General features: G+C 46.0%; 1 protein-coding gene across 4 annotated transcripts in view; it reads right to left on the minus strand.

Annotated features, from left to right (window-relative positions):
• EML5 (EMAP like 5) overlaps nt 1-27439 on the minus strand; it is a 255544-nt gene that overhangs the window by 35135 nt on the left and 192970 nt on the right. For 2 of the 4 annotated variants that reach the window (XM_068254558.1, XM_068254557.1), the window contains exons 26-34: nt 27105-27306; nt 26113-26239; nt 24235-24249; nt 16511-16589; nt 14272-14401; nt 13280-13378; nt 5152-5172; nt 3828-4001; nt 2056-2264 (exon numbers count right to left, since the gene is read on the minus strand). In XM_068254558.1, the coding sequence (XP_068110659.1) occupies nt 2056-2264; nt 3828-4001; nt 5152-5172; nt 13280-13378; nt 14272-14401; nt 16511-16589; nt 24235-24249; nt 26113-26239; nt 27105-27306 (1056 nt within the window). Of the gene's footprint in view, nt 1-2055; nt 2265-3827; nt 4002-5151; nt 5173-13279; nt 13379-14271; nt 14402-16510; nt 16590-24234; nt 24250-26112; nt 26240-27104; nt 27307-27439 lie in introns of those variants that run through there. The other 2 variants (XM_068254559.1, XM_068254560.1) reach the window with 2 other exon arrangements.

The following is a 27439-nucleotide window of genomic DNA, read 5'->3' on the forward strand; positions in this document are numbered from 1 at the left end:
TGCAGAGTACAGGCTACAGACAGGCATGGCATGATGAGAAGGAGGAGAGCAGCGTCAGTACACAGACACCCTGATAACAGCCAATCAGTGCACAGACACCCTGATAACAGCCAATCAGTGCACAGACATCCTGATAACAGTCAATCAGTGCGGAGTACAGGCCACAGACAGACATAGCATGATGAGAAGGAGGAGAGCAGCGTCAGTACACAGACACCCTGATAACAGCCAATCAGTGCAGAGTACAGGCTACAGACAGGCATGGCATGATGAGAAGGAGGAGAGCAGCATCAGTACACAGACACCCTGATAACAGCCAATGAGTGCAGAGTATAGGCCCAGCTACACTAATCCCTGCTACCCCACCAAATAAACTACACTACACTACACTACACTACACTAACCAGATGCCTCACTAGTTACTCTACACTAGACTACACTAACCCCTGATGCCTCACTAGTTACACTACACTAACTCCTGATGCCTCACTAGTTACACTGCACTGCACTACACTAACCCCTGATGCCTGTCCAGCTACACTACAAAATTGCACCTGCCGCTGCACGGTGTATGTGGTCCTCCAGGGGCGCTGTCCTTCACACTGCATGACCCCAGCCGCTGTGCTCATCTCCCCCTCCGTCTGCAGTCACTGCACATCTTGCACATTCTGCCACTGTACATGTACCGTTCTTCCCGGCTACGCCATCCTTCCTCGCTACTGTCTTGTTACTGTTGCCCTTAAGACTACCTGTGTAACTCCCAGAGCTGGGAGCTGGGTGACTCCCAGAAGCGCATGCGCGCCGCACGTCATGTGTGACCCCAGTGCATGTGCACCGTCAGGTCACACAGTAGGATGGCAACAGTTACCAGGAAGTAGCTCTCCATTGGCAGGATGTGTGGCGCCTGCAGATGGAAAGCGAGGGGGAGAGGCGTATGGCGGCTGGGGTCATGCAATGTGAACGATGGCGCCCCCGGAGGACTGGATACAACATACAGTGGCAAGATTCATCAAAGGCTCTGCAGACAGAGGATAGTAGCGCGCTGGCTGGATCGCTTCCCTGCGCACTTTACAACGTACACTCAGGCAATAAGATGCACTGACTCCTCCCCTCAGTTGTGGGGAAGAAAAAGTGCATCTTATAGTCTGAAAAATACTGTAAATACTAAAAAATAATTCTGCTGGCTCAATGCCAGCAAGCATAGAATCTTCCATATCTGTAAAAAAGACTTGTTTCCCAGGTGACAGTATTTTTATTCTGTGGATAGCAATTCTCAATTCTCTTTTAAAGTGACACTGAAACGAAAAAAAACGTATGATATAATGAATTGTATGTGTAGTTCGGATAATGAATAGAAATTAGTAGCAAAGAAAATATTCTCATATTTTTATTTTCAGTTATATAGTGCTTTTTTATAACATTGCATCATTCTCCAATGTTTGCAGTTTACAAATTTCACTTTGTATTTCAAAAGATAAAACAGAGCAGAACGAATGGCCCTTTGAACTTCCAAGGAGTAAAAACTTAAACAAGAAACAGTGAGAGACAGGTTGAGATAAATACTTCAGAAAACAGCACTGTAGCCGGTTGGAGAGCTCAGAGAAGCTCTTTTGCATAAAATACAAGTGAAGTTTCTTAACTCTTCCTGTACGGGAAACAATATGAGATGCATATCTGTGCTACTAATGTACTATTTAGTATCGTATCCATACATGGTACAATAAAACGTTCAATTTTCCCATTTTTTTGACCAAAATGATCTAGTCGAATGAAAATAGTCTTTTTTTGTTGATCAAGAAAAATGAACGATTATCCCCTTTTTTCTATAAAAATCCGATCGGACATGTTGGAAAAATCTTTATATTCGATCTAACGGAATAATCGAACGAAATTATCTAATTGAAAAAAATGGAAAAATGGTACCATGTATGGGCACCTTTAGCTTCATTATCTCATACGTTTATTTTCACTTCAGGCCCCGTTTAAGTCATAGATTGGATACATTGAATGGGTTGAGTTTTATGACTTGGCAATGATGGACGTTGATGTACTCACTGCTCCGAAGGCCACCGCCAGCATGGTCTGCATCCGGGCGTCGTCTATGGAGCTCAGCATCCCTTTCTTGCTGAGCAGCGCCCTGCCGGCCAGCGTCCAGAAACGCACGTGCTTCACCCCCACGGACACAAACTGGGTGTCCGAGTCCGGCCGGAACTCCGCCACAAAGATCCGCTGGTTGTGACCAACCTTGCTGGCGATTTTGGCACCTGGGAGAGACCAGAGGCCGTCAGTGGCAGAAATAGTTTATCTTTATTATCAAGTTGTCGCTATTTTGAAGCAATCTCAAGTAACTAAGTATTCCAATTACTTACATACAGTTTACATTGTTGTATGATGTCTAGTGTGTACTCGGTAGTCCTACTTGGTGGCTGGATGGTGTAATGGTTAAGGGCTCTGCCTCTGACACAGGAGACCAGGGTTCAAATCTCGGCTCTGCCTGTTCAGTAAGCTGGCACCTATTCAGTAGGAGACCTTGGGCAAGACTCCCTAACACGGCTACTGCCTATAGAGCGCGTCCTAGTGGCTGCAGCTCTGGCCTGCTACTGCCTATAGAGAGCCCCCTAGTGGCTGCAGCTCCTGCCTAACACGGCTACTGCCTATAGAGCGCGTCCTAGTGGCTGCAACTCTGGCGCTTTGAGTCCGCCAGGAGAAAAGCGCGATATAAATGTTCTGTGTTTGTTTGTTTGTCTGTGTTTTGTACTTACAGTTAGGAAAAGTACATATCTGGTGTGATTTCAAATAATGCAGGAGGGTGAGCAGCACAAAGAAGATGTTAAGCCATTTTATGCAATGTGTGCATGAAGCAATTCCCCAATCTCCACATGAAAACTATATCAATACAAAGGGCTGCAGCACACATCAGGGAAAAAAGGGCAACAGGGGCTCTTGGTCACACTTTATAGCAATAGAACCAGCACTGAAGTGAGAGGAATATGGAAGCTGCCATATTTATTTCCTTTTAAACAATGCACATTGCCTGGCAGAAGTGGCGTAGCCAAGGAGCTATGGGCCCCGGTGTGAGTTTTACATCCACCCCCTCCCCCCCAACACTCTATCCATAACAAATGATACGGCGCACCAAAACCTCCCAGGGACAGCCACAGTGTCAGAGGTGCAAGAAGGGGATGGGGAACAGTATATTAATTATTATTATCATTCAAGGAATCTATAGAAGTGATTATTACCAGTATAGGACCAATCGAGAGTTAATACTACGGTTGAGGGAGGGTCCTACGGGGCCCCTCTGGCCCCGATGCGGTCGCTACCTCTGCAACCCCTATTGCTACGCCACTGCCTGGCAGTCCTGCTGATCCTCTGCCTCTAATACTTTTAGCCATAGACCCTGAACAAGCATGCAGCAGATCAGGTGTTTCTGACATTATTGTCAGATATCATAAGATCAGCTGCATGCTTGTTTCTGGAGTGATTTAGACACTACTGCAGCCAAGTAGATCAGCAGGGCTCCCAGGCAACTGGTATAGTTTAAAGGGAGATATACTGTATATGGCAGCCTCCATATTCTTCTCACTTCAGTTGTCTTTTAATGTGCAGCAGAGGCTCCGCCCACAGCACGTCAACTTTCCATTTCAATCCTCCCTTCTGTGTGCAGCCCCCCTTCCCAGCCTCAGCATCCCCCCTAAACTACGCCCTTTGTGGCACGAGTCCTGTAAATATTTGGTCGCTGAGGCAGCACAAGCGGCTCCTATGAAGGTTACTGCAATAAAGGACATACAGTATTGCCAGAGTACATCCGCTCATCGGTCTGTTACCTTCCTGCCATTTCCAGATGGTGATGGTGTGCTCGGGGTCCAGCCCTACGGACAGCAGCAGTTTCCCGGTGGCGCTGAAGCTGACAGAGCACACCCCCTTGGAGTGGTAGCAGCGAAGCACGGACAGCGTCTGTTTGCTCATGGCGTCCCACACGTGTATGGAGGGGGCCGACGCTGCAGGAAGGACAGAGAGAAACATGTCTATGGAGGCTGCATGAGAGACACAGAGGAGTGTGATGTGATGATGGTGTGACAGACTTATTGGTGTGCACTGCACTGCCATATCAGCTCAGTATATATGCAGGGTGTGCTTCCTGATGGGGGACCGCGGTGAAGGACCTTCCCCACCCCCTGATGATGGCACCGTTTGGCCCCAAACCCACCCTGCTTTATTAACGTAGTGGCCTCAATGCTGGTAGCTATGTGCGGTAAATATTACTTGGTCGTAAAATACCTCATGCGGTATTTTCAGTTTATTGGGGGCAATTGTGAAAGGTTTTTCTGCATTTCTGAAAATGCAGTAAAACGTGCGGTATTTCAGCCGTAAATAATAATAGCAGCCTTTGTCTTCCATATGTTATGATAGTCTTTGGAAGATGTTTTTTCTTTTGGGGGGAGGGGTGGGGGGAGGTGTACTTGATTATGTAGCAACCCATGGAAAGTATATTTATAGGCATCCCCTATGCCTATAAACAAATCCAGTAAATATTTGGAGTTTTATGTCTACTATTCTTCTCTATTACACAGCCTGAATAGGAATTCCACTAAAACAGGAATAGGAACGGAATAGGAACTCCACTAAAAACTGCAAAATGCACACAAATTGAGTTTACTGCCAGGTACAGGCAGGTCTACTGTTAGGTACACGATGCAATTTTCTGACAGGTTTACTGTCAGATCGACTATTTCCAACATGTCCAATCTGATTTCCGAATTTCCGATCGATTTGGAAATAGTCGATCTGACAGTAAATCTGCCCGAAAAATGCATCATGTGTTCCTAGAATTAAATGATAGGTTAATTATGCACCAACATGCCCCCTATGCTTCATAAGAATTCTAGTTTTTGGTAAAATACCGCACATTTTGTGACCTAATTTACCACATGCAGGGAATTATGACTAAAGTCTACCAGAATAGCAAACTGCTTTTACCGCATGCAGTAAAATACCACTTATGTGGTAAAACGGACGGACATTTTAATATGTGGTTGTGGTTGGAGTTGTATTAACATCAGGTTTACCTCAGAGGTGGGTGTGCCTGAGGTAAGTGTGTGTGGGCAGTTTAACAGTGACTCCTTTCTATACAGATAATGTATTACTCACCAGACATGTCAGCGGCATCACCTGAAAAATGCACAAGATCCATCAGTATAACAAATGTAATGTAAAATATAGAATAGGCATCAAAATAAAATAAACTGTCTGGGTTTCCCAGAGCAATAAATCCAATTATTTCAACTGCCTATAACCCAATTTCAATAGTTAAAGGGGCACTATGAAAAATTGTAAAATTTAAAATATGTGCAAACATAAACCAATAAAAAGTACGTATTTTTCCAGTCCAGAGTAAAATGAGCCATAAATTACTTTTCTCCTATGTTGCTGTCACTTACAGTAGGTAGTAGAAATCTGACATTACCGACAGGTTTTGGACTAGTCCATCTCTTCATGGGGGATTCTTAGGGATTTATTTATTTTCAAAAGCACTCAATAAATGGCAGTTGCTCCCTCCAACTGCCAAAAAACTGTGCAGCGAGCACTAGTCCAAATCCTGTCGGTAATGTCAGATTTCTACTACCTACTGAAAGTGACAGCAACATAGGAGAAAAGTAATTTATGGCACATTTTACTGTGCAAAAAAACGTACTTCTTATTTGTCTATGTTTGCACATATTTTAAATTTTACAATTTTTCGCCATAGCGCCCATTTAACACTGTTTGCAATCCGTACACCAATAAAGTGTCACACTTAAAGGGAACCAGAGACGAAGCACCCTTGTGTATTTTACCATGTATATCAGTAAGAACATTAGAGAAAACACTTACCCTGCTCTCTGTTTCATCCTCACTGCTAAAAGTGTCTGTTATTAGCTGTGATAAGAATCCCAGACTGAGCATTCAATCTGGCTTTGCTGGGAATGATTATTGCTGTGTCATTATAGCAGAGCCACAAGGGGGCAGGCTTGGGCTTGAAAAGACACCACAGAAGACAGACTCAGCTATAATCATTCAGTAGCAAAGCTAGACTGAGTGCTCAGTCTGGGATTCTTATCAGAGGTGATAACAGTCAGATTAAACCGAGAACAATGAAACAAAGAGCAGATTAGGTGTTTACTGTCATGTTCCCACTGATTTATAAGGTAAAACACATGAGGGTGCTTCATCTCTGGTTCTCTTTAAATGAATCCGTAGTATAAATAAACTGATGATTTAAAAAAAATTGTATTGATGCTCCTACTCCTAAAAATAACTTTTTTAGATATTCCATGGTTTTCTTTTATAATTAAACATTTACAAACTAGATTGAATGTTTTGTTGCCTCTGCTCAGTGTCAGCCTAATAAGTATCCCAGATTTAGAAAAAGGTCAATAGTTCATGTATTTTATCACCCTCTGCTCTCAGAAGTTGTATTCAGCCAGGAAAACCTTTATGGCTGTAGTTTGCTTATCAGTGAGATTTACTATATTCCTGACAAACAGAAGCTGTCACTTACATGCCTTTCCCTAACTCTTTCAGACACCAAAATAAAGCAATTAAAACAGCCTGGTTATGAATTTGTTTTGTACAGTACATCCACGTTTATCTCATCATGTTGCCTCGGGTACACTCTAAATACTATGTCAAATCAAAATAATCTCTAATGAGATCAATTGCTGTCATTTAAAAACAAAAAACAAAAACAAGAGTTTAGTCCAGGTCGGCAGACTGCTCCTCTTTATAGCTGATAAGTGACTTACACCTGGTCTGGGCCACCTGAAGGGAGAAGCATATAGTAGCTGCCATATTTATTTCCTTTTAAACAATACCAGTTGCCTGGCTATCCTGCTGATCTCTTTGCTTGCAGCAGTGTCTGAAACACACACCTGAAACAAGCATGCAGATAACCCAGTCAGGATTCAGTCATAAACATCTGATCTGCATGCTTGTTCAGGTCTAGGGCTAAAAGTATTACATGCAGGGGATCAGCAGGACAGCCAGGCAATGTGCATGGTTTAAATTAAATAAATATGGCAGCCACCATATGTCTAAGTTCAGGAACTGAGCAGAGGTTGAGGATGTCACAACATAACTCATCCCACTGAAGAAAATCCACTGTGACCCAGTGCTGGGCCGAAATTACGCATGAGCATAATTACACATCGTAATTCAATGCAAATTTACGCGTAAGCAGGGGCGCCTCTAGCCATTTTGTCACTCCAGGCGAGAAAACCTATGGCGCCTCCCCAACCCCCCCTCCCCCATGAAAATAATCGTAATGCGGCAGTGTTTCACCAGCAAATACACGTACTGCGGAAGTGTTTCACCAGAAAATAATCTTATTGCAGCAGCGTTTCACCAGAATATAATCGTAATGCGGCAATGTTTCACCAGAAAAATAATCATAATGCGGCAGCGTTTCATCAGAAATGACACTTATTGCAGCAGCGTTTCAACAGAAAATACACATAGGCAGGGCTCCACTTTCATGAGGCAAAAAAGGGGACAGAAGGAGGCACAGGGGGATTGAATAAGGCACACAGAGCGACATAAGAGGGGTCAGAAGAAGTCACAAAGGAGTACAGAAGGAGGCACTAAGGGGACAAAAGAAGGCAGAATGGGCAACAAAAGGAGGCACAATGTGGGACAGAATGAGACACAAAGGAGGGCACAGGAGGGCGGAAGGAGGTACACAAAGGGGCAGTGGGCGGTACAAGGGGACAGAAGAAGGCATGAGGGCCAGAAGGAGGCACAACAAATGACATGAGGGCCAGAAGGAGGCACAGGGGGACTGAAGGAGGCACACGGGGACAGAAGGAGGCACAATGGGGGACAGATTGAGGCACAAAGGGGACAGATTGAGGCACAAAGGGGGACAGATTGAGGCACAGGAGGAAAGAAGGAGACACAGGGGGACTAAAGGAGGCACACAGGGGAAAGGAGGAGGCACGATGGGGGACAGAAAAAAGCACAAGGGGCAGAAGGAGGCACAAAGGGAAACAGAAGCATGCACAAAGGGGAACAGAAGGATGCACAAAGGGGGACAGAAGGATGCACAAAGGGGGACAGAAGGAGCTACAAAAGGGTGACAGAAGAAGGCAAAGGGGGATGTAAGGAGGCACAGGGAGACAGTAGGCAGAGGGGGACAGACAGAGCCACAGGGAGACAGAAGAAGGCACAAAGGGGTACTGAAGGAGGCACAGGGGGACAGAGGAAGACGCAGGGGACAGAGGTGGCACATGGGGACTGAAGAGGCACATGGTGACAGAAGGAGGCACATGAGCACAGAAGGAGGCAGAGTGGAACTGAAGGAGGAACAGGGGAGCAGAAACAGCACAAGGGAACAAAGAAAGGCACAAGGGGACATAAGGAGGCACAGGGGACAGAAGGAGGCACAGGGGGGCAGAAGGAGGCACAGGGGGACAGAAGGAGGCACAGGGGGACAGAAGGAGGCACAGGTGGCACAGGGGGACAGAAGGAGGTACATGAAGGCAAAAAGGGAGACAGGAGGCATAAAAAGAGACAGAAGGACAAACAGGGGGTCAAACATGGCACAAGGGACTGAAGGAGGCACAAAAGGGACAGAAGGAGGCACAAAGGGGGGGGGGGAGGGACCAATGGCACTCCAGGCAATGGCCTGTACTGCCTATGCCTAGAGGCGCCCCTGCGCGTAAGCGCTACGCGTAACTTATGGTCTTATGCGTAATTATTTACGCGTAAGCAGTAAAGGGGTATCGCAATTACGCTGTCTACCATAATTGCTAGGTATGCGTAATTTTACGAAGACTTGCGCGTAATTTTACGCGTAATTACTAACGTAAAAACTCCCCTTTTCTAAGAGTAGCCAATCAGTCAACATCCTAAGCAACCAATAGTATCTTCTCCCGCCCTTCAGTATATAAGCGTACGTTTTGACGCATACGAATGATGTGTACGCAATAGCTGTCACAGTGACAGCTATTGCATACACATCGTCTGTATGCGTCAAAAAGTACGCATTAATGGGTATTACGGCACTACGCGTAACATCGTAGTGTAAGCGCCTTCATTACGGTATCCTTACGCGTAACTGCGTAAGTTAACGCGTAATTACAGTGATGAACCGTAGATAATTTCCTACGCCGTAACCGTAATTGCATAATGCGTAATAGCGTAAAATTACTCGTAATGATCCGTAAGCGTAGATTTTTCCATTACGACCAGCACTGCTGTGACTAATGCAAAATCAGCAGAAAACAGTACATTTACAGTTACTTTTTTTAACCGATTTCCAATTGGTCACAGAGATCACTGGCCCAAGAATTTGTCTGATGTTACAGATTATCCGTATAGCTTGTGGCGATCCATAACCACTAGAAAAGCATTCCGGCGGATCTAGAGGCGTGTCCAGGAATAAAGGGTGCTTTGCCCATTCAACAGTGATGCACCATGGGAGTTTCTTCTTGCACACACAAGACCTGGACCCATTTGGGATTGCAAAACACTCTAAAAGACACTAGCGGTTTTGTGAGCGATTTTGCCACTTAAAGCAAACCTGCTGCAGAAAAAAAAAACAACTTATGAGATAATGATTTGTCTGTGTAGTACAAATAATGAATAGAACATTAGTAGCAAAGAAAAGAGTCTCATATTTTTATTTTAAGTTATATAGCTTTATTTTTTTGTAAAACATTGCATCACTCTGTCATATTTGCAGTTTAGGAACCACACTCTGTCTTTTAAGCTATAAAACAAAGCAGAAATAATGACCCTTTGAACCTTCCTGCAGTAAAACCTTATCTCAAGCTGTCTCTCACTGTTTCTTGGCTGTTTAAGTGCTTCAAACAACAGGACTTTAACTCTCCCTGTACCAGAAAACCAATAGGAGACTCTTTACTTCGCTACTAACGTTCTATTTCTTAGCTGTACTACTTATCATACAATCCATTATCTCGTAAGTTTATTTTTGCTTCAGGTTTGCTTCTAGGCCTCTTTCACAGTGGGACGTTAAAGTCGCACGTTAAAACAACATTTAATGCAGAATAACTCACTGCAATGAAAAATCAATGCCCCATTCACAGTGCACACGTTGCGTTGGTGTCTAACGCTGCACGTTAAGTGAAAGTGCTGCATGCTGTGCGTTATACGCGTTATTAGCTGCGTTGGACTGTTTGCACATGCTCAGTAGTGACTTGGAAACATACTTTTCATTGCCTGTATGCTCTACTATATGCGACTGTAATGGGGCATTAAGTTGCGTTGCGACTTTTTGGGGGCATTGCTTTTTAATTTGCATTGCGACTTTAACGTCGCATCAAAACGCAACGTCCTACTGTGCAAGAGGCCTAAAAGAACAAAGTTTTCAGGGAAAGTGATTTTGGGTCCTGCTTTCCCTTTTGAAATGGCTCAGAAAGTGCTGCATGCAGAGCAATGGTGATTTCAGCCAATCACAATCGCTCCTGTGGGATTTTGGCCGTTGACTTACAGCAGCCAGGCGCTTTTAGAATTGCCGTCCATTCCTGGAAAGCATAAATCACAGCTGAACGTTCTCTAGTGGGCCCCAGGACTGAATAATTGCCAATCCCTTCTCTCTGGATATGTGTGACTCCTGCATCAGATTTTCTGGTGAACAACTGTACTATCAGTAATGACAGCATTGAGCAAGTTAATTGTGCGAATCTAGCCCTAAAGTATATATTAAATTAATTATATATTAAAAACAACAGGGGGCGGAGCTAGAGTTTGAATATACTGACCCATCTGTTTAGTAAAGGTGGACATACATCAGACGACTTTCTGGACGGTTGATCATGCAATTCGAGCATGCCCAATCGACGATGCCACCAATTTCAGGCCAAAATTAGTTACATTTATCCATCAGACATATTGCAAGATGTCGGGGCGACAGTTAGGGCCGGTTTCCACCGAATATGCAGGCAAATCGCGCGTGGAAACGCTGCCATAGGAAACAATGGTGCCGCCTAGCGATTCGGCCAACATTGCCATCCATTTCCGTGCGGGAGGCTGCGAATCCCATAGCTGTGCATGGCATGGCTGATGGGATTCGTCTGCGTACACGCAGACCAGGAAGTGCCATCACGTGTCTCGCAGCCGCACATGGCACAAGTGGAAACGGGCCCTTACAGTTAGCCACAGGTGGGGGGGATCAGTTAGAGTTAGGCATCGGTAGGGGTTTGGTAAGGGCTGGCCATCAGTGTGTGTTTAAGTGTGTGTGTGTGTGTGTGTATCAGTTAGGGTTTGGTAAGGGCTGGCCATCACTGGGGGGATCAGTTAGGGTTAGGCTTCAGTAGGGGGTTTGGTAAGGGCTGGCCACCAGTGTGTGAGTGTGTGTGTGGGGGGGGGGGATCAGTTAGGGTTAGGCTTCAGTAGGCGGGTTGGTAAGGGCTGGCCACCAGTGTGTGTGTGTGTGTGTGGGGGGGGGGGGGGGATCAGTTAGGGTTAGGCTTCAGTAGGGGGTTTGGTAAGGGCTGGCCATCACTGGGGGGGGGGGATCAGTTAGGGTTAGGCTTCAGTAGGGGGTTTGGTAAGGGCTGGCCACCAGTGTGTGAGTGTGTGTGTGTGTGTGGGGGGGGGGATCAGTTAGGGTTAGGCTTCAGTAGGGGGTTTGGTAAGGGCTGGCCACCAGTGTGTGAGTGTGTGTGTGTGTGTGTGTGTGTGGGGGGGGGGGGATCAGTTAGGGTTAGGCTTCAGTAGGGGGTTTGGTAAGGGCTGGCCACCAGTGTGTGAGTGTGTGTGTGTGTGTGTGTGTGTGTGTGTGGGGGGGGGGGGTAAGGGGGGGATCAGTTAGGGTTAGGCTTCAGTAGGGGGTTTGGTAAGGACTGGCCACCAGTGTGTAAGTGTGTGTGTGTGTGTGTGTGTGTGTGTGTGTATCAGTTAGGGTTTGGTAAGGGCTGGCCATCACTGGGGGGATCAGTTAGGGTTAGGCTTCAGTAGGGGGTTTGGTAAGGACTGGCCACCAGTGTGTGAGTGTGAGTGTGTGTGTGGGGGGGGATCAGTTAGGGTTAGGCTTCAGTAGGGGGTTTGGTAAGGGCTGGCCACCAGTGTGTGAGTGTGAGTGTGAGTGTGTGTGTGTGTGTGTGTGTGTGTGTGTGTGTGTGTGTGTGTAAGTGTGTGTGTGTGTGTGTGTGTGTGTAAGTGTGTGTGTGTGTAAGTGTGTGTGTGTGTGTGTGTGTGTGTAAGTGTGTGTAAGTGTGTGTGTGTGTAAGTGTGTGTATGTGTATGTGTACAGTGTGTGTGTGTGTGTGTGTGTGTGTGTGTGTGTGTGTGTGTGTGTGTGTGTGTGTGTGTGTGTGTGTGTGTGTGTGTGTGTGTGTGTGTGTGTAAGTGTGTGTGTGTGTAAGTGTGTGTACAGTGTGTGTGTGTGTGTGTGTGTGTGTGTGTGTGTATCAGTTAGGGTTTGGTAAGGGCTGGCCATCACTGGGGGGATCAGTTAGGGTTAGGCTTCAGTAGGGGGTTTGGTAAGGGCTGGCCATCAGTGTGTGTGTGTGTGGGGGGCACTTAGGGTTAGGCATCGGTAGAGGGAGGGCTCATGTAATAATAGTATTAGGTTTAGTGATAGTAAAATATCTGTTAAATTTACTGATATTTTACAATTGGAATTACTACTGACCAACAGTAGAATATCTGTAATTTTACAGATTATTTACTTGTGGCTACCCACCTCCCCCTTTTTCCATGTACGCCTGTCATCTACCCTTGTTCCCCGCTCAGGGAAGGTCTGCCATTGCAGGCATCACCACCAGCCTGTGGGGGGCTCTGTCGCCTACTCCTGATCCCCTGCTCATAAGGGGCATTCCACGCATTCACAGGCAGGGCCGGTTCTCTCATGAGGCAAGGTGAAACATTTGCATTAGGCAGCAGAGATTACAGGGGCAGCATTTTTGTACTGTGTTTAAACACAACAGCATGCAGCCAGAGTAAGAGGAGAACCAGACTCACACGAGACTCACAGCCAGCCAGTGTGATATTGTGTTGAGCTGCAGCATGTCATGTGAGAACATTAATTGAAGCAGAGTAAATTGTCGGGTGCTGTGCAATCATTCCAAATTGGGTGGGGTGGGGAGCGTATCCTCACAAGTTTGCCTCAGGCAGAAAAAAAGTCTAGAACCAGCCCTGTTCACAGGTACCATGTTTGCTGCCCATTTTGCTGCTGTTGTGATCCTTGGCATTGTTTTGCATGGAGGAGGAGAGGTGGGAGGAGGGGCTGAGAGGGAGTTACTGTCCCGGGTAGGATAAAGTTTAAGTACAAACATACCTACTTGGCCAGTTGCCACAATGTTGGTGAATTTGGGGTGCTGGTTCACAGTGAGGCACAAGATGTCGTCTGTGTGTTCCTGGTAAAAACTCTGAGATCCTGTAGAGACAAAACATGCGGGCGTGAAATGCCATCCCTACAAACCACATCATGTTACACCACAGCCGAAATTCAACACTGCAAAGTCCTAAAAATGATGCCGATTAGTGCAAATTAGTGTAAACACTGCCTTGGAACTAAACTTTTCAGATTCAAAGAGCTATTGTTGTGCACCTATACGTACAGGCTTAATAATGCTACTCTGAAGCAAGAAAATAAAAAAAGACTTAGATACTCAGGCAGCACGGTGGCGTAGTGGTTACCACTCTCAGCTTGCAGCGCTGGGTCCCCAGTTTGTATCCCAGCCAGAGCACTATCTACATGGAGTTTGTAAGTCCCCTCCCCATTGTCTCTGTGGGTTTCCTCCGGGCACTCTGGTTTCCTCGCACATCCCAAAAACATACAGATTAGTTCATTGGCTTCACCCTAAACTGGCCCTAGACTATGATACATACACTACAAAGTACATACATAAACATGTGACTATGGTAGGTTTGTTGATGGCAGCACTGTGCAGGGTGCTCTGTGAAGACTGGGTTGCCATTTAGACTCTAAGCCTTGGGAGACAACCAGGGCTGTGGAGTCGGAGTCGAGGAGTCGGAGTCAGAGCAATTTTGGGTACCCGGAGTCAGAGTTAGAGTCGGAGATTTTATAAACTGAGGAGTTGGATAATTTTTGTACAAATCCACAGCCCTGGCAAGTATTAGACTAAGGAGTCGGAGTCAAGGAGTCGGAGCCATTTTGGGTACCCGGAGTCGGAGTTGGAGGTTTCATAAACTGAAGAGTCGGAGTCGGAAGATTTGTGTACCGACTCCACAGCCCTGGAGACAACAGTTCATGTGTAACACTGATCCCACTGCTGGCCCCTCAATCACCCCAGTAACCCGCCTTACCTGTAGCAACGTTGTACAGGATCCCGACGGAGGCAGCGTGGTACAGGATATCAGCACCATCGTTCAGATAATGAACGTTGTTCCTGCAGTCTTTACCTCGGTAGCCAAACACCAATTCCAGCACCAAATCCTGGAGGACGAAAAAAAAGAAATTAGATTGATTTCGGGAAGTAATTGTCTATTTGTTTGTTTGGTGTTGCACTCACAACAGGATTCAACCTTAGTTGGTGTCGGGAGTGCTACAGCTGGAAAGAGGGGATGACACTAGAGATGTCGCAAACCTCTGATTTTCGGTTCGCGAACTTCCGCGGAAGGTTCAGTTCGCGTAAAAGTTTGCGAACCGCAATAGACTTCAATGGGAAGGCGAACTTTGAAAAATAGAAAAAATTATGCTGGCCAGAAAAGTGATGGAAAAGATGTTTCAAGGGGTCTAACACCTGGAGGGGGGCATGGATGAGTGGGATAGACACCAAAAGCCCCGGGGAAACATCTGGATTTGACGCAAAGCAGCGTTTTAAGGGCAGAAATGACATTGAATGCTAAATTGCAGGCCTAAAGTGCTTTCAAACATCTTGCATGTGTATACATCAATCAGGGAGTGTAATTAGAGTTCTGCTTCACACTGACACACCAAACTCGCTGTGTAACGCACCTCAAACAGCTGTTTGCGTAGTGACGGCCGTGCTGGACTGGTGCGCACCATGGCCAGAGTGTAGGCCGTGGCGTTTTTCAAGCCCATATGGTCGCCGGGCTGTGGTAGCTCAATGATAGAACAACAGTGACTGTCCAGCTGATCGAATTTGGTCTGTCCACAATGAAGCAACGACCTTATTATCTTCTTGTATGTAGGTAGGCATAGGTAGGAGTCCCAGTATAGGTAGGTAGGCATAGGTAGGAGTCCCAGTATAGGTAGGTAGGCATAGGTAGGTGCCTCAGTAGTTAGCTAGGCATAGGTAGGAGACCCAGTATAGGTAGGTAGGCATAGGTAGGAGTCCTAGTATAGGTAGGTAGGCATAGGTAGGTGCCTCAGTAGTTAGCTAGGCATAGGTAGGAGTCCCAGTATAGGTAGGTAGGCATAGGTAGGTGCCTCAGTAGTTAGCTAGGCATAGGTAGGAGACCCAGTATAGGTAGGTAGGCATAGGTAGGAGTCCCAGTATAGGTAGGTAGGCATAGGTAGGTCCCCTAGTAGAGGTAGGTAGGTAGGTGTCCCCGTATAGGTAAGTAGGTGCCCCAGTAGTTAGGTAGGCATAGGTAGGTGTCCCCGAATAGATAGTTAGGCAGGGCCTGGCTGGCTCAGTAATAACAATTACCAAGGTCCAGCTGCAACAGATAGGGCTGTATAATGTCAGTGTCAGTGAGCAACACACACAAAAAAACACATCAGGAAAACATTATCTCTCAAAAGAGAGCTGAGGGGTGCTATTTTAGCAATAACAATGATCCAGGAGCAAGCCAAGAGCCTAACTAATCTTTCCCTAGGAGAACAAGTCTGCAGCAGCTGTCCCTAGTCTGTCTAGCAGGCACACGAGTGAGTGTCATGGCCGGCGAGCCTGCCTTATATAAGGGGGGTGGGGCTCCAGGGCTTAGTGTAGCCTGAATGGCTACAATGTGCCTGCTGACTGTGATGCAGAGGGTCAAAGTTGACCCTCATAGTGCATTATGGGGCAAATCAACTTCCGCAAAAGTTCGCCTGGAACTGTTCGCCGGTGAACCGTTCGCTACATCTCTAGATGACACCCCATATAGAACATCAAAAAGGCAAAAGCTGGCACATCTATTCAATTTTTTATTGTGGCTTGCAATGTTTAAAAAGCCAGCGTTTCGGAGCCACGTAGGGCCCCTTTATCAAGGCACAAGTTGCTCTTTTTTTGTAAAAAAAAAATATGCAATTTTATTCATTATCTTATCTTTACTACAGTTCCTCTGACAATTTTAAAGTAAGTTCTGTGATCAGTATCAAACTCTATCAGGGATGCTAAAAATTATTCAGGAAGCAAAAAACTTGTACTCGATATTCCTTCCAATGACACGTGAATGATAATGGTTTCAAGTTGATTTAAATTTTTATGTGCATAACATACAAAATTATGAAAGTTGAAACTAGACTGTTCATCTGCAGTAGCTGAAGATTTCCAATTCCAAGCTGGGAAAATGAGCATAAAATGAAAATAAAATTAGCATCTCATGACCCATCTCTCATTCGTCCTATGAAAAAGTGGCAAGGAATTGGCGTGGTTACCTCAATGGGCCTCTTCTTCTTCCCCACGTTGTTGGTCTGGAGTTTCTCCGGCTGCGGTAAGGCTCTGCTAACAGGCGGTCTGTAACAAAGAACTGTGTATGAGACATGGCCAGTCTGCTACCCACAATGCATTACAGGAGAGATCTGCAGGGGCGATATTAATCTGCAGGGGTGGGATTTATCTGCATCTGCAGGGGCGGTACTCATCTGCAGGGGCGGCAACCATCTGCAGGGGCGTGAAACCTTAACTGCATGACATCAGTTGTTGGAACTATTATGTAGGGAAGATCACCAAGAAGCCAATGATTCTGGGTTGATGTTTGAAAATGGACCAATTGAATGCCTTTCCAAGAAGTATTCATTTCCATAAAAGTAGCACCAATTCGGAATTACTACTACCAAACAGGAGTACAAAGAAGGGATGGCACTGTGACCTCCTGCAGATCTCCACACTGCCCACTAGGGGGAGGACATCTAAGCGATGGATTATGGAGGTGCCAATGCAGTGACGTCACAATCAGCACAGCCATGATGGGTGAGGCACAGAGACGACATTCAGATGTGACAGCAAATGGCAGCTGGATGGAGGTGGAAAAAGACTGAAGGATGAAGGAATTACCTGGAACCTCTACCAGCAGCAAGTAAGAGAGAGAGAAGGGTTACACAGAGAGGGAGAGCTACAGGCGGAGACCCCCCTTAACATCCTACACAAATGGGGTCTTAATGAGCAATGACATTGTGTGCCAGAACCCATACATGGCAACCGAGGTAATCTGGGCAATGACATCATGTGCCGGAACCCAAACATGGGAACCGAGGAAATCTGGGCAATGACATCACGTGCCGAATCCCATACATGGCAACAGAGGTAATCCTGGCAATGACATTGAGTGCCGAGAACCCATAGATGGCAACCAAAGTAATCTGGCCAATGACATCACGTGCCGGACCTTATACATGGCAGCCAAGTTAATATGGGCAATGACATCACATGCCCCCCCAAAGTTCACAATCACACTGGAAGGTTAAACTGGCTTCAAACCAAACTGACACTGGTGAGAGGACTGGTAAGTCAGACTAAGCCTGCTCTGACCCGGAACAAAAAATACAGCTGCCTCTGCGCACATACAAGTGATGATCAACAACCACACACACACACACACACACACACACACACACACACACACACACACACACACACACACACACACACACACTGTACACACACACACTGTACACACTGTACACACACACACACACACACACACACACACACACACCACACACACACTGTACACACTACACACACACACACACACACACACACACACACACACACAGTAAAGCATGAAGCACATTCTGCTTTACAGAGCCTGAAGCCACACCTTCTTTGAAGGGATTCAGACTGACGGGAGGTGAGCAGCCTGGGGGTGGTTATAGAGGATCTAGAAATTGATGCCACAGGTATTTTCCCTTTTAATGTTGCAAAAACTACTATTTTATTTTTTAAAGGATAACAGAGCTGAACCATACAGTAAAAATGGGGGTCGGAGGAGGCAGGCAAATATATGAAGTAGTCCTGATGCCCACAGCTCCCACCGTTCTCCTCTGTTAGCCTACTTTCGCTTGCAAATGCCCCCCGCAGCCACTTCCTGGTCGGCTGGGTCGGACATTGATTGTGTGTCCACGGCCGGGAGCTCTCTGCGCATGCGCACGACATAGTCGTGATGTCATGCGCAGAACATCACTGCAGATATTTCAATCTGCAGTTCTGCAGCACAGGAAGCAGCAAGATGGGGCCCTTATATAGACAGGGGGCCATGGAGCATCTCCCGTAGGTAAATGCTCGTCGTCCACCCCCAAAAGCCCACAGCACTTACCAACCTACCTTAGGGGGAGGTTTGTCTTACATATTTGTTACATGTGGTGCTCGGGTCCCTTTAAATGGACCCGAGCATCATATTTGAACAAGATATCAAACAAATCACCCCCTAAGGGCAAGATAAAGCAAGACAGAGGTGGCTGTATAGAGGGGTGGGGGAGGGGGCCCCATAAAAACATTTGCTATGGGACCCAGTCATTTCTTGCTACACCCAAACAGTGTCCAGCAAAATTGTCATCAGCAGTAGCACATAATGCTTCTAAGCATATGGCTTCCCACCCTGCAACATCATAATCCTCTACACCAGTGATCTGCAAACTTGGCTATCCAGCTGTTAAGGAACTACAAGTCCCACAATGCATTGCGGGAGTCTGCTCTGTTGTGCATTGTAGGACTTGTAGTTCCTCAACAGCTGGAGAGCCAAGTATGCAGATCACTGCTCTACACTGCTGTGCAAAACTTCAGGACAGCATATCCCACTAATCTCATCCAAGAGACAGAGTACAACGCATACGTCACTCAGATGGGCAGTGTGGGATCTACCCAGAATACCTTTACGATCTACCGATAGATCCCAGGGAAGAACTGGCAGCGCTCTAAAACCAGGCCACATCTGAAATGACTACCAACAGAGGCGTGCGGAGCCCCCTAGAGGCTAAATGCACACCTGGGGCCTGATTCACAAAGCGGTGATAACTCAGTTATCACGCCTAAAAGACTTTAGGCATGATAACCTTTGCACCACACTGGTGAAAAGCCAGTTTAGGCGTGATAAGTTTAGGTGTGATAAGTTTAGGTGTGATAAGTTTAGGCATGCTAAGTTTAGATAAGTGTAGATAGCGTGCAAAGTCCCGCACGCAAAGCAGCGCCATTAAACTCTATGCGAAGTGCACCAGACTTTGCTAGCGCAAAACTTTTGATCAGCTGTGCACTGCGGTGCTAACGCAGTTGGTGCTTAAACTTATCATGCCTAAACTTATCACACCTAAACTTATCATGCCTAAACTTATCACACCTAAACTTATCATGCCTAAACTGAGTTTAGGCGTGATAAAGGGCTTTTCACCAGCGTGCTAACACTTTGCACCGCTTTGTGAATCAAGCCCCTAGTATTCAAAAACAGATGCTAAAAGTATGCACTAAATCCCTAAACTCAGAATAAAAACAGAATGCAAACTTGAAATAGCAAATGGCGCAGCTAGACATAAAGTAAACCCACATGATTTATATGGCAGGGAGAGGCGGCAGCGCTTCCCAAAACTGCATCTGAATGACTAGTAGCATAGATGTGCAGAGCCCAATTAGAGGCAGGGTACACAGCTCGCATTCAAATCAGATGCACCAAGATTAACATAATGGAGGATGTTAGCTTCCAAAAACAGTTTGCATGCAGATTGTTCTGTACCATTTTATGGCCAGCTGCTCCCAGGTTCACACTTTGTTTATTTGGTAATTAGAGGTTAGGGTCCCTTCCATGAAGAATGACCTCATTGCGGTGGAGGGGTCTAGTACGGAACACTCTGCAAGCAAACTGTTTTTGGAAGCTAACATCCTCCATTATGTTAATTTTGGTGCATCTGTTTTGAATGCAAGTTGTGTACCCTGCCTATAATTATAAAAGGTGAAACGACCGAGAGCCCGATATAGTGTAGTATGTATTGGATAAGGAAGGAAGTAATGTGAAACGTAAGTATTATACTTACAAACCCGGGTTACCTCCAAGGCAACCACTGAAGAGGCAGGTGGGGAGAACAAGCCTGTCCCCACTCAGGAATAAAACGTCGCTCTCTGTAGATAGGAGAAAAAAAGGGTAGGTCACCCTTCCACCAAGGGTGGACTTCTGGATATGCAAGGAAGTGCAGAGGCGCCAGTAGGATAAAAATTGATAAAAACGTTTAAAATATTAAGGCTGCGGTGGTGGACCAGCCAGCCCCAAACTGACACATGTACTGTCAGTATAAAGCAGTAACAATTTATTTGAATACTCCCAAGAAAGTTGCAACGCGTTTTGCAGGCAGAATCCCGCTTCATCAGGCAATAGATAACAGGAGTGATACACTGAAAAATTGACAAAAAGGAGTAACCATCAGAATGATGAGTATGGCTAAATGGTAAGTCAACAGTATGGAACAAACAGACATTGCAATACGGTATCTGGTGATGCGGTGACCACATTTATATACCAATGAGCACATAAAGTAAAGTCAATTATGTTAAATGCTTGGTGTAAAGAAATCCGGCTCATGATACATTCAGTATATATATTTTACACATTGATAACTTAATGTTTTTAACATTTCCTTTCGGCAATATTTGGCAGTCTGCCTGTGTGTGGGTTGTAGAGTTTCTTACAAACAGTCTTTACCCATCCCACTCTACAACCCACACACAGGCAGACTGCCAAATATTGCCGAAAGGAAATGTTAAAAACATTAAGTTATCAATGTGTAAAATATATATACTGAATGTATCATGAGCCGGATTTCTTTACACCAAGCATTTAACATAATTGACTTTACTTTATGTGCTCATTGGTATATAAATGTGGTCACCGCATCACCAGATACCGTATTGCAATGTCTGTTTGTTCCATACTGTTGACTTACCATTTAGCCATACTCATCATTCTGATGGTTACTCCTTTTTGTCAATTTTTCAGTGTATCACTCCTGTTATCTATTGCCTGATGAAGCGGGATTCTGCCTGCAAAACGCGTTGCAACTTTCTTGGGAGTATTCAAATAAATTGTTACTGCTTTATACTGACAGTACATGTGTCTGTTTGGGGCTGGCTGGTCCACCACCGCAACCTTAATATTTTAAACGTTTTTATCAATTTTTATCCTACTGGCGCCTCTGCACTTCCCTGTCTATAATTAGGCTCTGCACATCTATGCTGCTAGTCAGTCAGATGCAGCCTGTTTTGGGAAGAGCTGCCGCCTCTCCCTGCTAATAGGCAGCTGCTGTAGAATAATAATTCTTGTAGAAATAACTGTTGGGACAGAAGCTTTCAGCCGAGCAGGGCTCTGTGTCGTGACGTGTTGTCGCCTGGCACGGAGGTACATTTGGCACCGAATGGCCCCACATACACAGCAGAGCAGCATGTGGCGAGATTATCAGCAGATGTGGAAGCAGGAGGACTTTATGGCCACTTAACGTCTGTCCAATTTATCAGCGGATGAGCATTACGGGCAGTAACACTCGTACTTTAACATGATGAGCCTCTCCCCGGACGCGAGACCGCACACTGATCCTTCCCAAGATCGTCTCTTTACACCTCCCTGCGGAGCCCTGCCAATTATAGCATGCAAATGAGCCTCACTAGGAGGAATAGAAGAAAACTTCATTAACTGAACATCTGTGCCTGAACTGTCAGGAGGGAGAGAGAAACCGAGACAGAGAAAGTGAGAAAGAGAGAGAGACAGAGAAACCTGGAATATGTCAGAGCTTTGTTAGAGATCACTTCTCCATTCCCATCAGTCTCTGCACCAGAGGAGCTAACACTCTAATGTCCTCACCACAGTCACACACTATTACTATTATACATTTACACAACTCTGGCATATTGCACAACACTGTACAGAGATCACTGCTCCATTCCCATCAGTCTCTGCACCAGAGGAGCTTACACTCTAATGTCCTCACCACAGTCATGTACTATTATTATTATACATTTGCCAGGATTAGACCACCCCCCAGTATAGGTAGACAGTATAAGTAGCTAGAGGAGCCTCCAGTATAGGTAGCCCCCTCTTTAGTATAGGCAGCCACCCATTCCCCTGTGTGCAGAGTACCGGCAGTGGACTGCACAGAGGATCTATTTTCCTCATACCTCAAAGTCTCCATGATTATAGTGCCCTCTCTCTTCAAGTAACCCACAGGATGATAGAGGGCTCTGTAGTCATGGATACGAGAAAGTGACAAGGAACGTAGATCATTGGTGGAGCCCAGAGAGGGATGTTACTTCTTCCAGCACTCCGCTGCCAACACTGTGCGGTTCAGTGGGCCTGCCGGTGGTCTCCATGAGGCCTGTAGCGAAACCCCTAAACAATGGCTTAGACCGCCAGGCCCCCTTGGCTATGAGTTCCATAGCAGCCACTGCTTGGAGGTAGCGAGGTGTTGGTGAGTCCAGTAAGCCTAAAAGCACCAATCATTAGGAGCCACTCCGCTGCCACACCACTGCAGCCTCAGGACTGGTTCACTGAGCAGAGCGATATCACCCTCCGCCTCTAGTGATATGGCCAAGGAGATTCAAAGAATTGTGGCTTGCATGCAAATTTATTGCAAATCATATTCAGCTTGGAAAGAACTCCCCGATTAATGCAAATTGTCAGCAGTTTGAAATTGGGCTAAAGTTGTAGACAAGGCCCTTGCTTCTTGAATCTCACCATCTGTAGGGAAGAGGCACTCAAATAAAGCTGGCTATACACTACAATTTTTTTAGCCAAATTAGACATTCGATTAGACAAAAATCTAATCTAGCAAAGACTGAAGTGGATTTAAGTATTTTCAATCGTAATTACAATTATTACGACTGAAACAATGAACAGCAATGTTTTTTGGTGGGTCAATCGTAATGTCGATCTTAATTACGATCAAAAGCAAAATTGTATAGTGTACGGCCAGCTTAAAGGACAACTGAAGTGAGAAGAATATGGAGGCTGCCATATTCATTTCCTTTTAAGTAATACTAGTTGCCTGGCAGCCCTGCTGATCTATTTGACTGCAGTAGTGTCTGTAACACAAAAGAAACAAGCATGCAGCTAATCTTGTCCGATCTGACAATAATGTCAGAAACACCTGATCTGCTGCATGCTTGTTCAGGGTCTATGGCTAAAAGTATTAGAGGCAGAGGATCAGCACGACAGCCAGGCAACTGGTATTGCTTAAAAGGAAATAAATATAGCAGCCTCCATATACCTCTCACTTCAGTTGTGGATTAGAGGGAACCTGAGGCAAGAGACATCAGGAGGCTGACATATTCGTTTCCTTTTAAATTATGCACATTGCCTGGCTGTCCTGCAGACCCTCTGCCTCTAATGCTTTTAGCCATAGACCCTGAACAAGCATGCAGACAAGATTACCTTCAAGCTTGTTTCAGGTGTGTGATTCAGACACTGCTGACCAGAAAGATCAGCAGGACAGCCAGGCAACTGGCATCACTTAAAAGGAAATAAATATGGCAGCCTCCATATCCTTCTCAACTCTGGTTCCTTTTAAGCCAAAAGGTTCCAATTTTGGGTCAACAAACACAATCTTTAGGGCTGGAACACACTAGAGTGATTTTCTGAGCGTTTAGGGAGCGATTCAAACCGTTAGCGATTTCCCTAAACGCTCAGCTAATGTTAATGGATTGGCCAAATTCCACTGGAGCGATTGCGATTACCAAAAATAACAACATTTTTAGCGTTTAGCGTTAGCGTTTCTGCAATGTAACGTATATAAACACTGGCCTAATCGCTCATCAAAACCTGCACAGAGAGATTTTGCTAGCGTTTTGAAGTTACTGCACACTAAAAAAAATGAAAATTAATTGAAAGGACCAATCAGAATTCAACGCTAATTGCTACACAATCGCTGGCAAAAACCTTACACTTTTTAAAATCGCTCTCAAAAACGCTCATGAAATCGCTTACAAAACGCTCATACAAAACGCTAGCGATTGCGATTAGTGATCGCGTTTTGTAGTGGGTTCCAGGCCTAACTGCAGGTTATAAGACATGCACTGCTGGGGGGGATTTGTGAGCGGGTTTGGAAACAGGAAGTCAGAATTATAGTCAACAACACAGACATGACAAAAGTTCTAATGAAAGGAGGCGACTGTCGCCGTGGCAGCGTCTTACCTGACGACCCCCTGCCTTCATGGAAGCGTTGGTGGGAGATAAGAAGAAGCACAGCATTACCAATTCACAGAGAGAAACACACGGGATTCAAAATGTCAGACAGCACACATCCGCGACTTCAGGAAACCGCGGGGACGCTAATCACAGACCGCCTCACGTACAATCGCTTTTTCCTCTGTAAGTCGAGAATAACATTAAAAACTGAGCAGAGAAAACAAAGCGACTTTCATGTTTGTCAGGCGGATTATCAGAACCGGGATTGTTCGGGACGGATAAAGGCTCACGGAAGCGTGAAAATCTATGATCGGCGGCCAGCGGCGGGGAGGATGAGACGCGGGGAGCTTTGTTTTGCTAGGCTTGGAAATTGTGATTTATCTTCAAGGCAAAGTGACATTTCTCCCTCCGGGACTCTGAACGTCGCGGCCGCCTCATCTACGTGGAGGGAATTCATCCGCTCGCGGTGACATTGCTGGCGGAGGAAACTTAACATAACGTCTGGAACTTTTCATTACGTTCGGGATTACCTGTCTGCGCAGAATGTCAGAAAGTCTAAAGGTGCCCATACTTCAATGTATGGGCAGACTGACCACGACACAGATCTCTCTCTGATTGAATGTGATCAGAAGGAGGTGTGCAGGCACGTGCATAGCAGCGCAGGGAGTTGCAGGTTGCAGTTCACATTATGTGTTGGGAACAAATAGCCAGATCAGTAATTTAGTGAAACAAAAACAGACATCTAGGCAGTTGCAAAATCAAGCCATGAATGTTTTTGGCATATTTTTGTTAACTGTTTTAGCATCTCTGTAATTCAAGGAACAGCCCTGCTCAGTAGTGTTGGAGTGACACTTGGAACAAGCATGCAGGGGGTGGAGAAACTTGGAACAAGCATGCAGGGGGTGGAGACACTCGAAACAAGCATGCAGGGGGTGGAGACACTGGAAACAAGCATGAAGGGGGTGGAGACACTGGAAACAAGCATGCAGGGGGTGGAGACACCGGAAATAATCATGCAGGGGGTGGAGACACTGGAAACAAGCATGCAGGGGGTGGAGACACTGGAAACAAGCATGAAGGGGGTGGAGACACTGGAAACAAGCATGAAGGGGGTGGAGACACTGGAAACAAGCATGCAGGGGGTGGAGACACTGGAAACAATCATGCAGGGGGTGGAGACACTGGAAACAATCATGCAGGGGGTGGAGACACTGGAAACAAGCATGCAGGGGGTGGAAACACTGGAAACAAGCATAAGCATGCAGGGGGTGGAGACACTGGAAACAAGCATGCAGGGGATGGAGACACTGGAAACAAGCATGCAGGGCGTGGAGACACTGGAAACAAGCATGCAGGGGTGGAGAGGAGACATTGGAAACAAGCATGAAGGGGGTGGAGACATTGGAAACAAGCATGAAGGGGGTGGAGACACTGGAAACAAGCATGAAGGGGGTGGAGACACTGGAAACAAGCATGCAGGGGGTGGAAACACTGGAAACAATCATGCAGGGGGTGGAGACACTGGAAACAAGCGTGCAGGGGGTGGAGACACTGGAAACAAGCGTGCAGGGGGTGGAGACACTGGAAACAAGCGTGCAGGGGGTGGAGACACTGGAAACAAGCGTGCAGGGGGTGGAGACACTGGAAACAGGCACGCAGAGGTGGAGACACTGGAAACAAGCATGCAGTGGGTGGAATTACACTTGGATAAGGGAGGAGTCACTTAGAAAAGCATGCAGGGTTAGAGTCAGAACACCTGATCTCCATACTTGTCCTGGGTCAGAGGCTCAGATAGCATTACAAGCAAAGGAATAGCCTGGCAAGGGGCAGTTTGATAGGGTTAAGCTAGGGCTCCTCCTATACTCAGGTGTCAGCCAGGGTTACCTCTCGTCCAGGGTCAGCTCTTTCTGCTGCAGGTGGGGTTTGATTCCTGTGGTAGGCCGGATGTTGGTGGATAAGGCTTTGATGGTGTAAGTTATCTCGTTTTCCCTCATCACGTCGCTGTCGTACCCTGAGGGAAACAACATTATTGTGAGTGTCTCATTATTAGCGATAAGAACCCAAAATTGTCAATTACAGACCCGCAGCAATGTTCCCCAATCTTGCTTAGCAAGAATTTCACAAGATCAGAAGTCAAAGTTCGCCATGTTTTCCATTTTAAACGAGCGAAAATTATACTTGATATTCAGATCGATTTTAGATAGGCTTGTGGCGAAAAAAATTGGATCGAATTTCCCGTACTTCCTGATATAAGTCGATCAGGAGTGGTGGATTTTTCAGATCAATTTTTATGAAAAAATTGAATCGTGTAGGGTAGAGCGTCAATTTCTTAATGTATAGACCCAAGCAATATTATTTTTCATAATTGGGGAACAATTGAACAGCATCTCGTTCAAATACTGGGTTGTTTTTTTTTCAAGAACGCCAGCGTTTAATAGCTAAGCTTTTAATGGCTTTCAGGAAAGCATTGCGTTTTCTGGTCTTTTGCAGGAAGTATAGGGAAAGGGCTGGGCTTTCAGACGCAACACCAGCAACCGCAAATGACTTCTAGAAGCCGCATGTTTCTTTTGAGACGAGACGAGGGGATCTACTGCCAGGCTTTCATAAATGCCTACAAAAGCTCCTACTAAACGCTCCCATGCACATACATGGGACTGCGCTCGAGCTCTAAAAACGTTGCATTTAAAACGCCGCGTTTGCAACCCGCAAAGCGTCATTGTGAACCAGCCCTTAATTGTCATATAAAGTCTGTTTTACAGATATGATTTGCAGGAATCTCTCTGATCAATTTGGATGTTCTAGGAAATTCTCGAGGAACTGCCGGCAGCTATTTTTGCTTTTCTATACTCGTTATAAATATCTGAGCACGATCTGACCTCCGTCCTCCTCAGAGTCCAGGTCAGACTCCTCGCTGTCGCACTGTCTGGTCTCTCGGTGGCCGTCCACCTCATGGGTCCACAGCATGAGCGAGGTGTCCGGGCCCCCCACACTGACCAGCAGGCTGTCGTCGTGTATCCAGCGCAGGTTGGTGACGTGAGAGCTGTGCGCCACGTATCGCTTAAACTTCCCGTACTTCCCCTGAGGAGGAGACAAGCAACATATTATAATGGCCTCTGGACTCAGGTAAACACACACACACTGTACACACACTGTACACACACACACACACACACACACACACACACACACACACACACACACACACACACAC

Source organism: Hyperolius riggenbachi, chromosome 9 (genome assembly GCF_040937935.1).
Source record: "Hyperolius riggenbachi isolate aHypRig1 chromosome 9, aHypRig1.pri, whole genome shotgun sequence".
NCBI classification, from domain to species: domain Eukaryota; kingdom Metazoa; phylum Chordata; class Amphibia; order Anura; family Hyperoliidae; genus Hyperolius; species Hyperolius riggenbachi.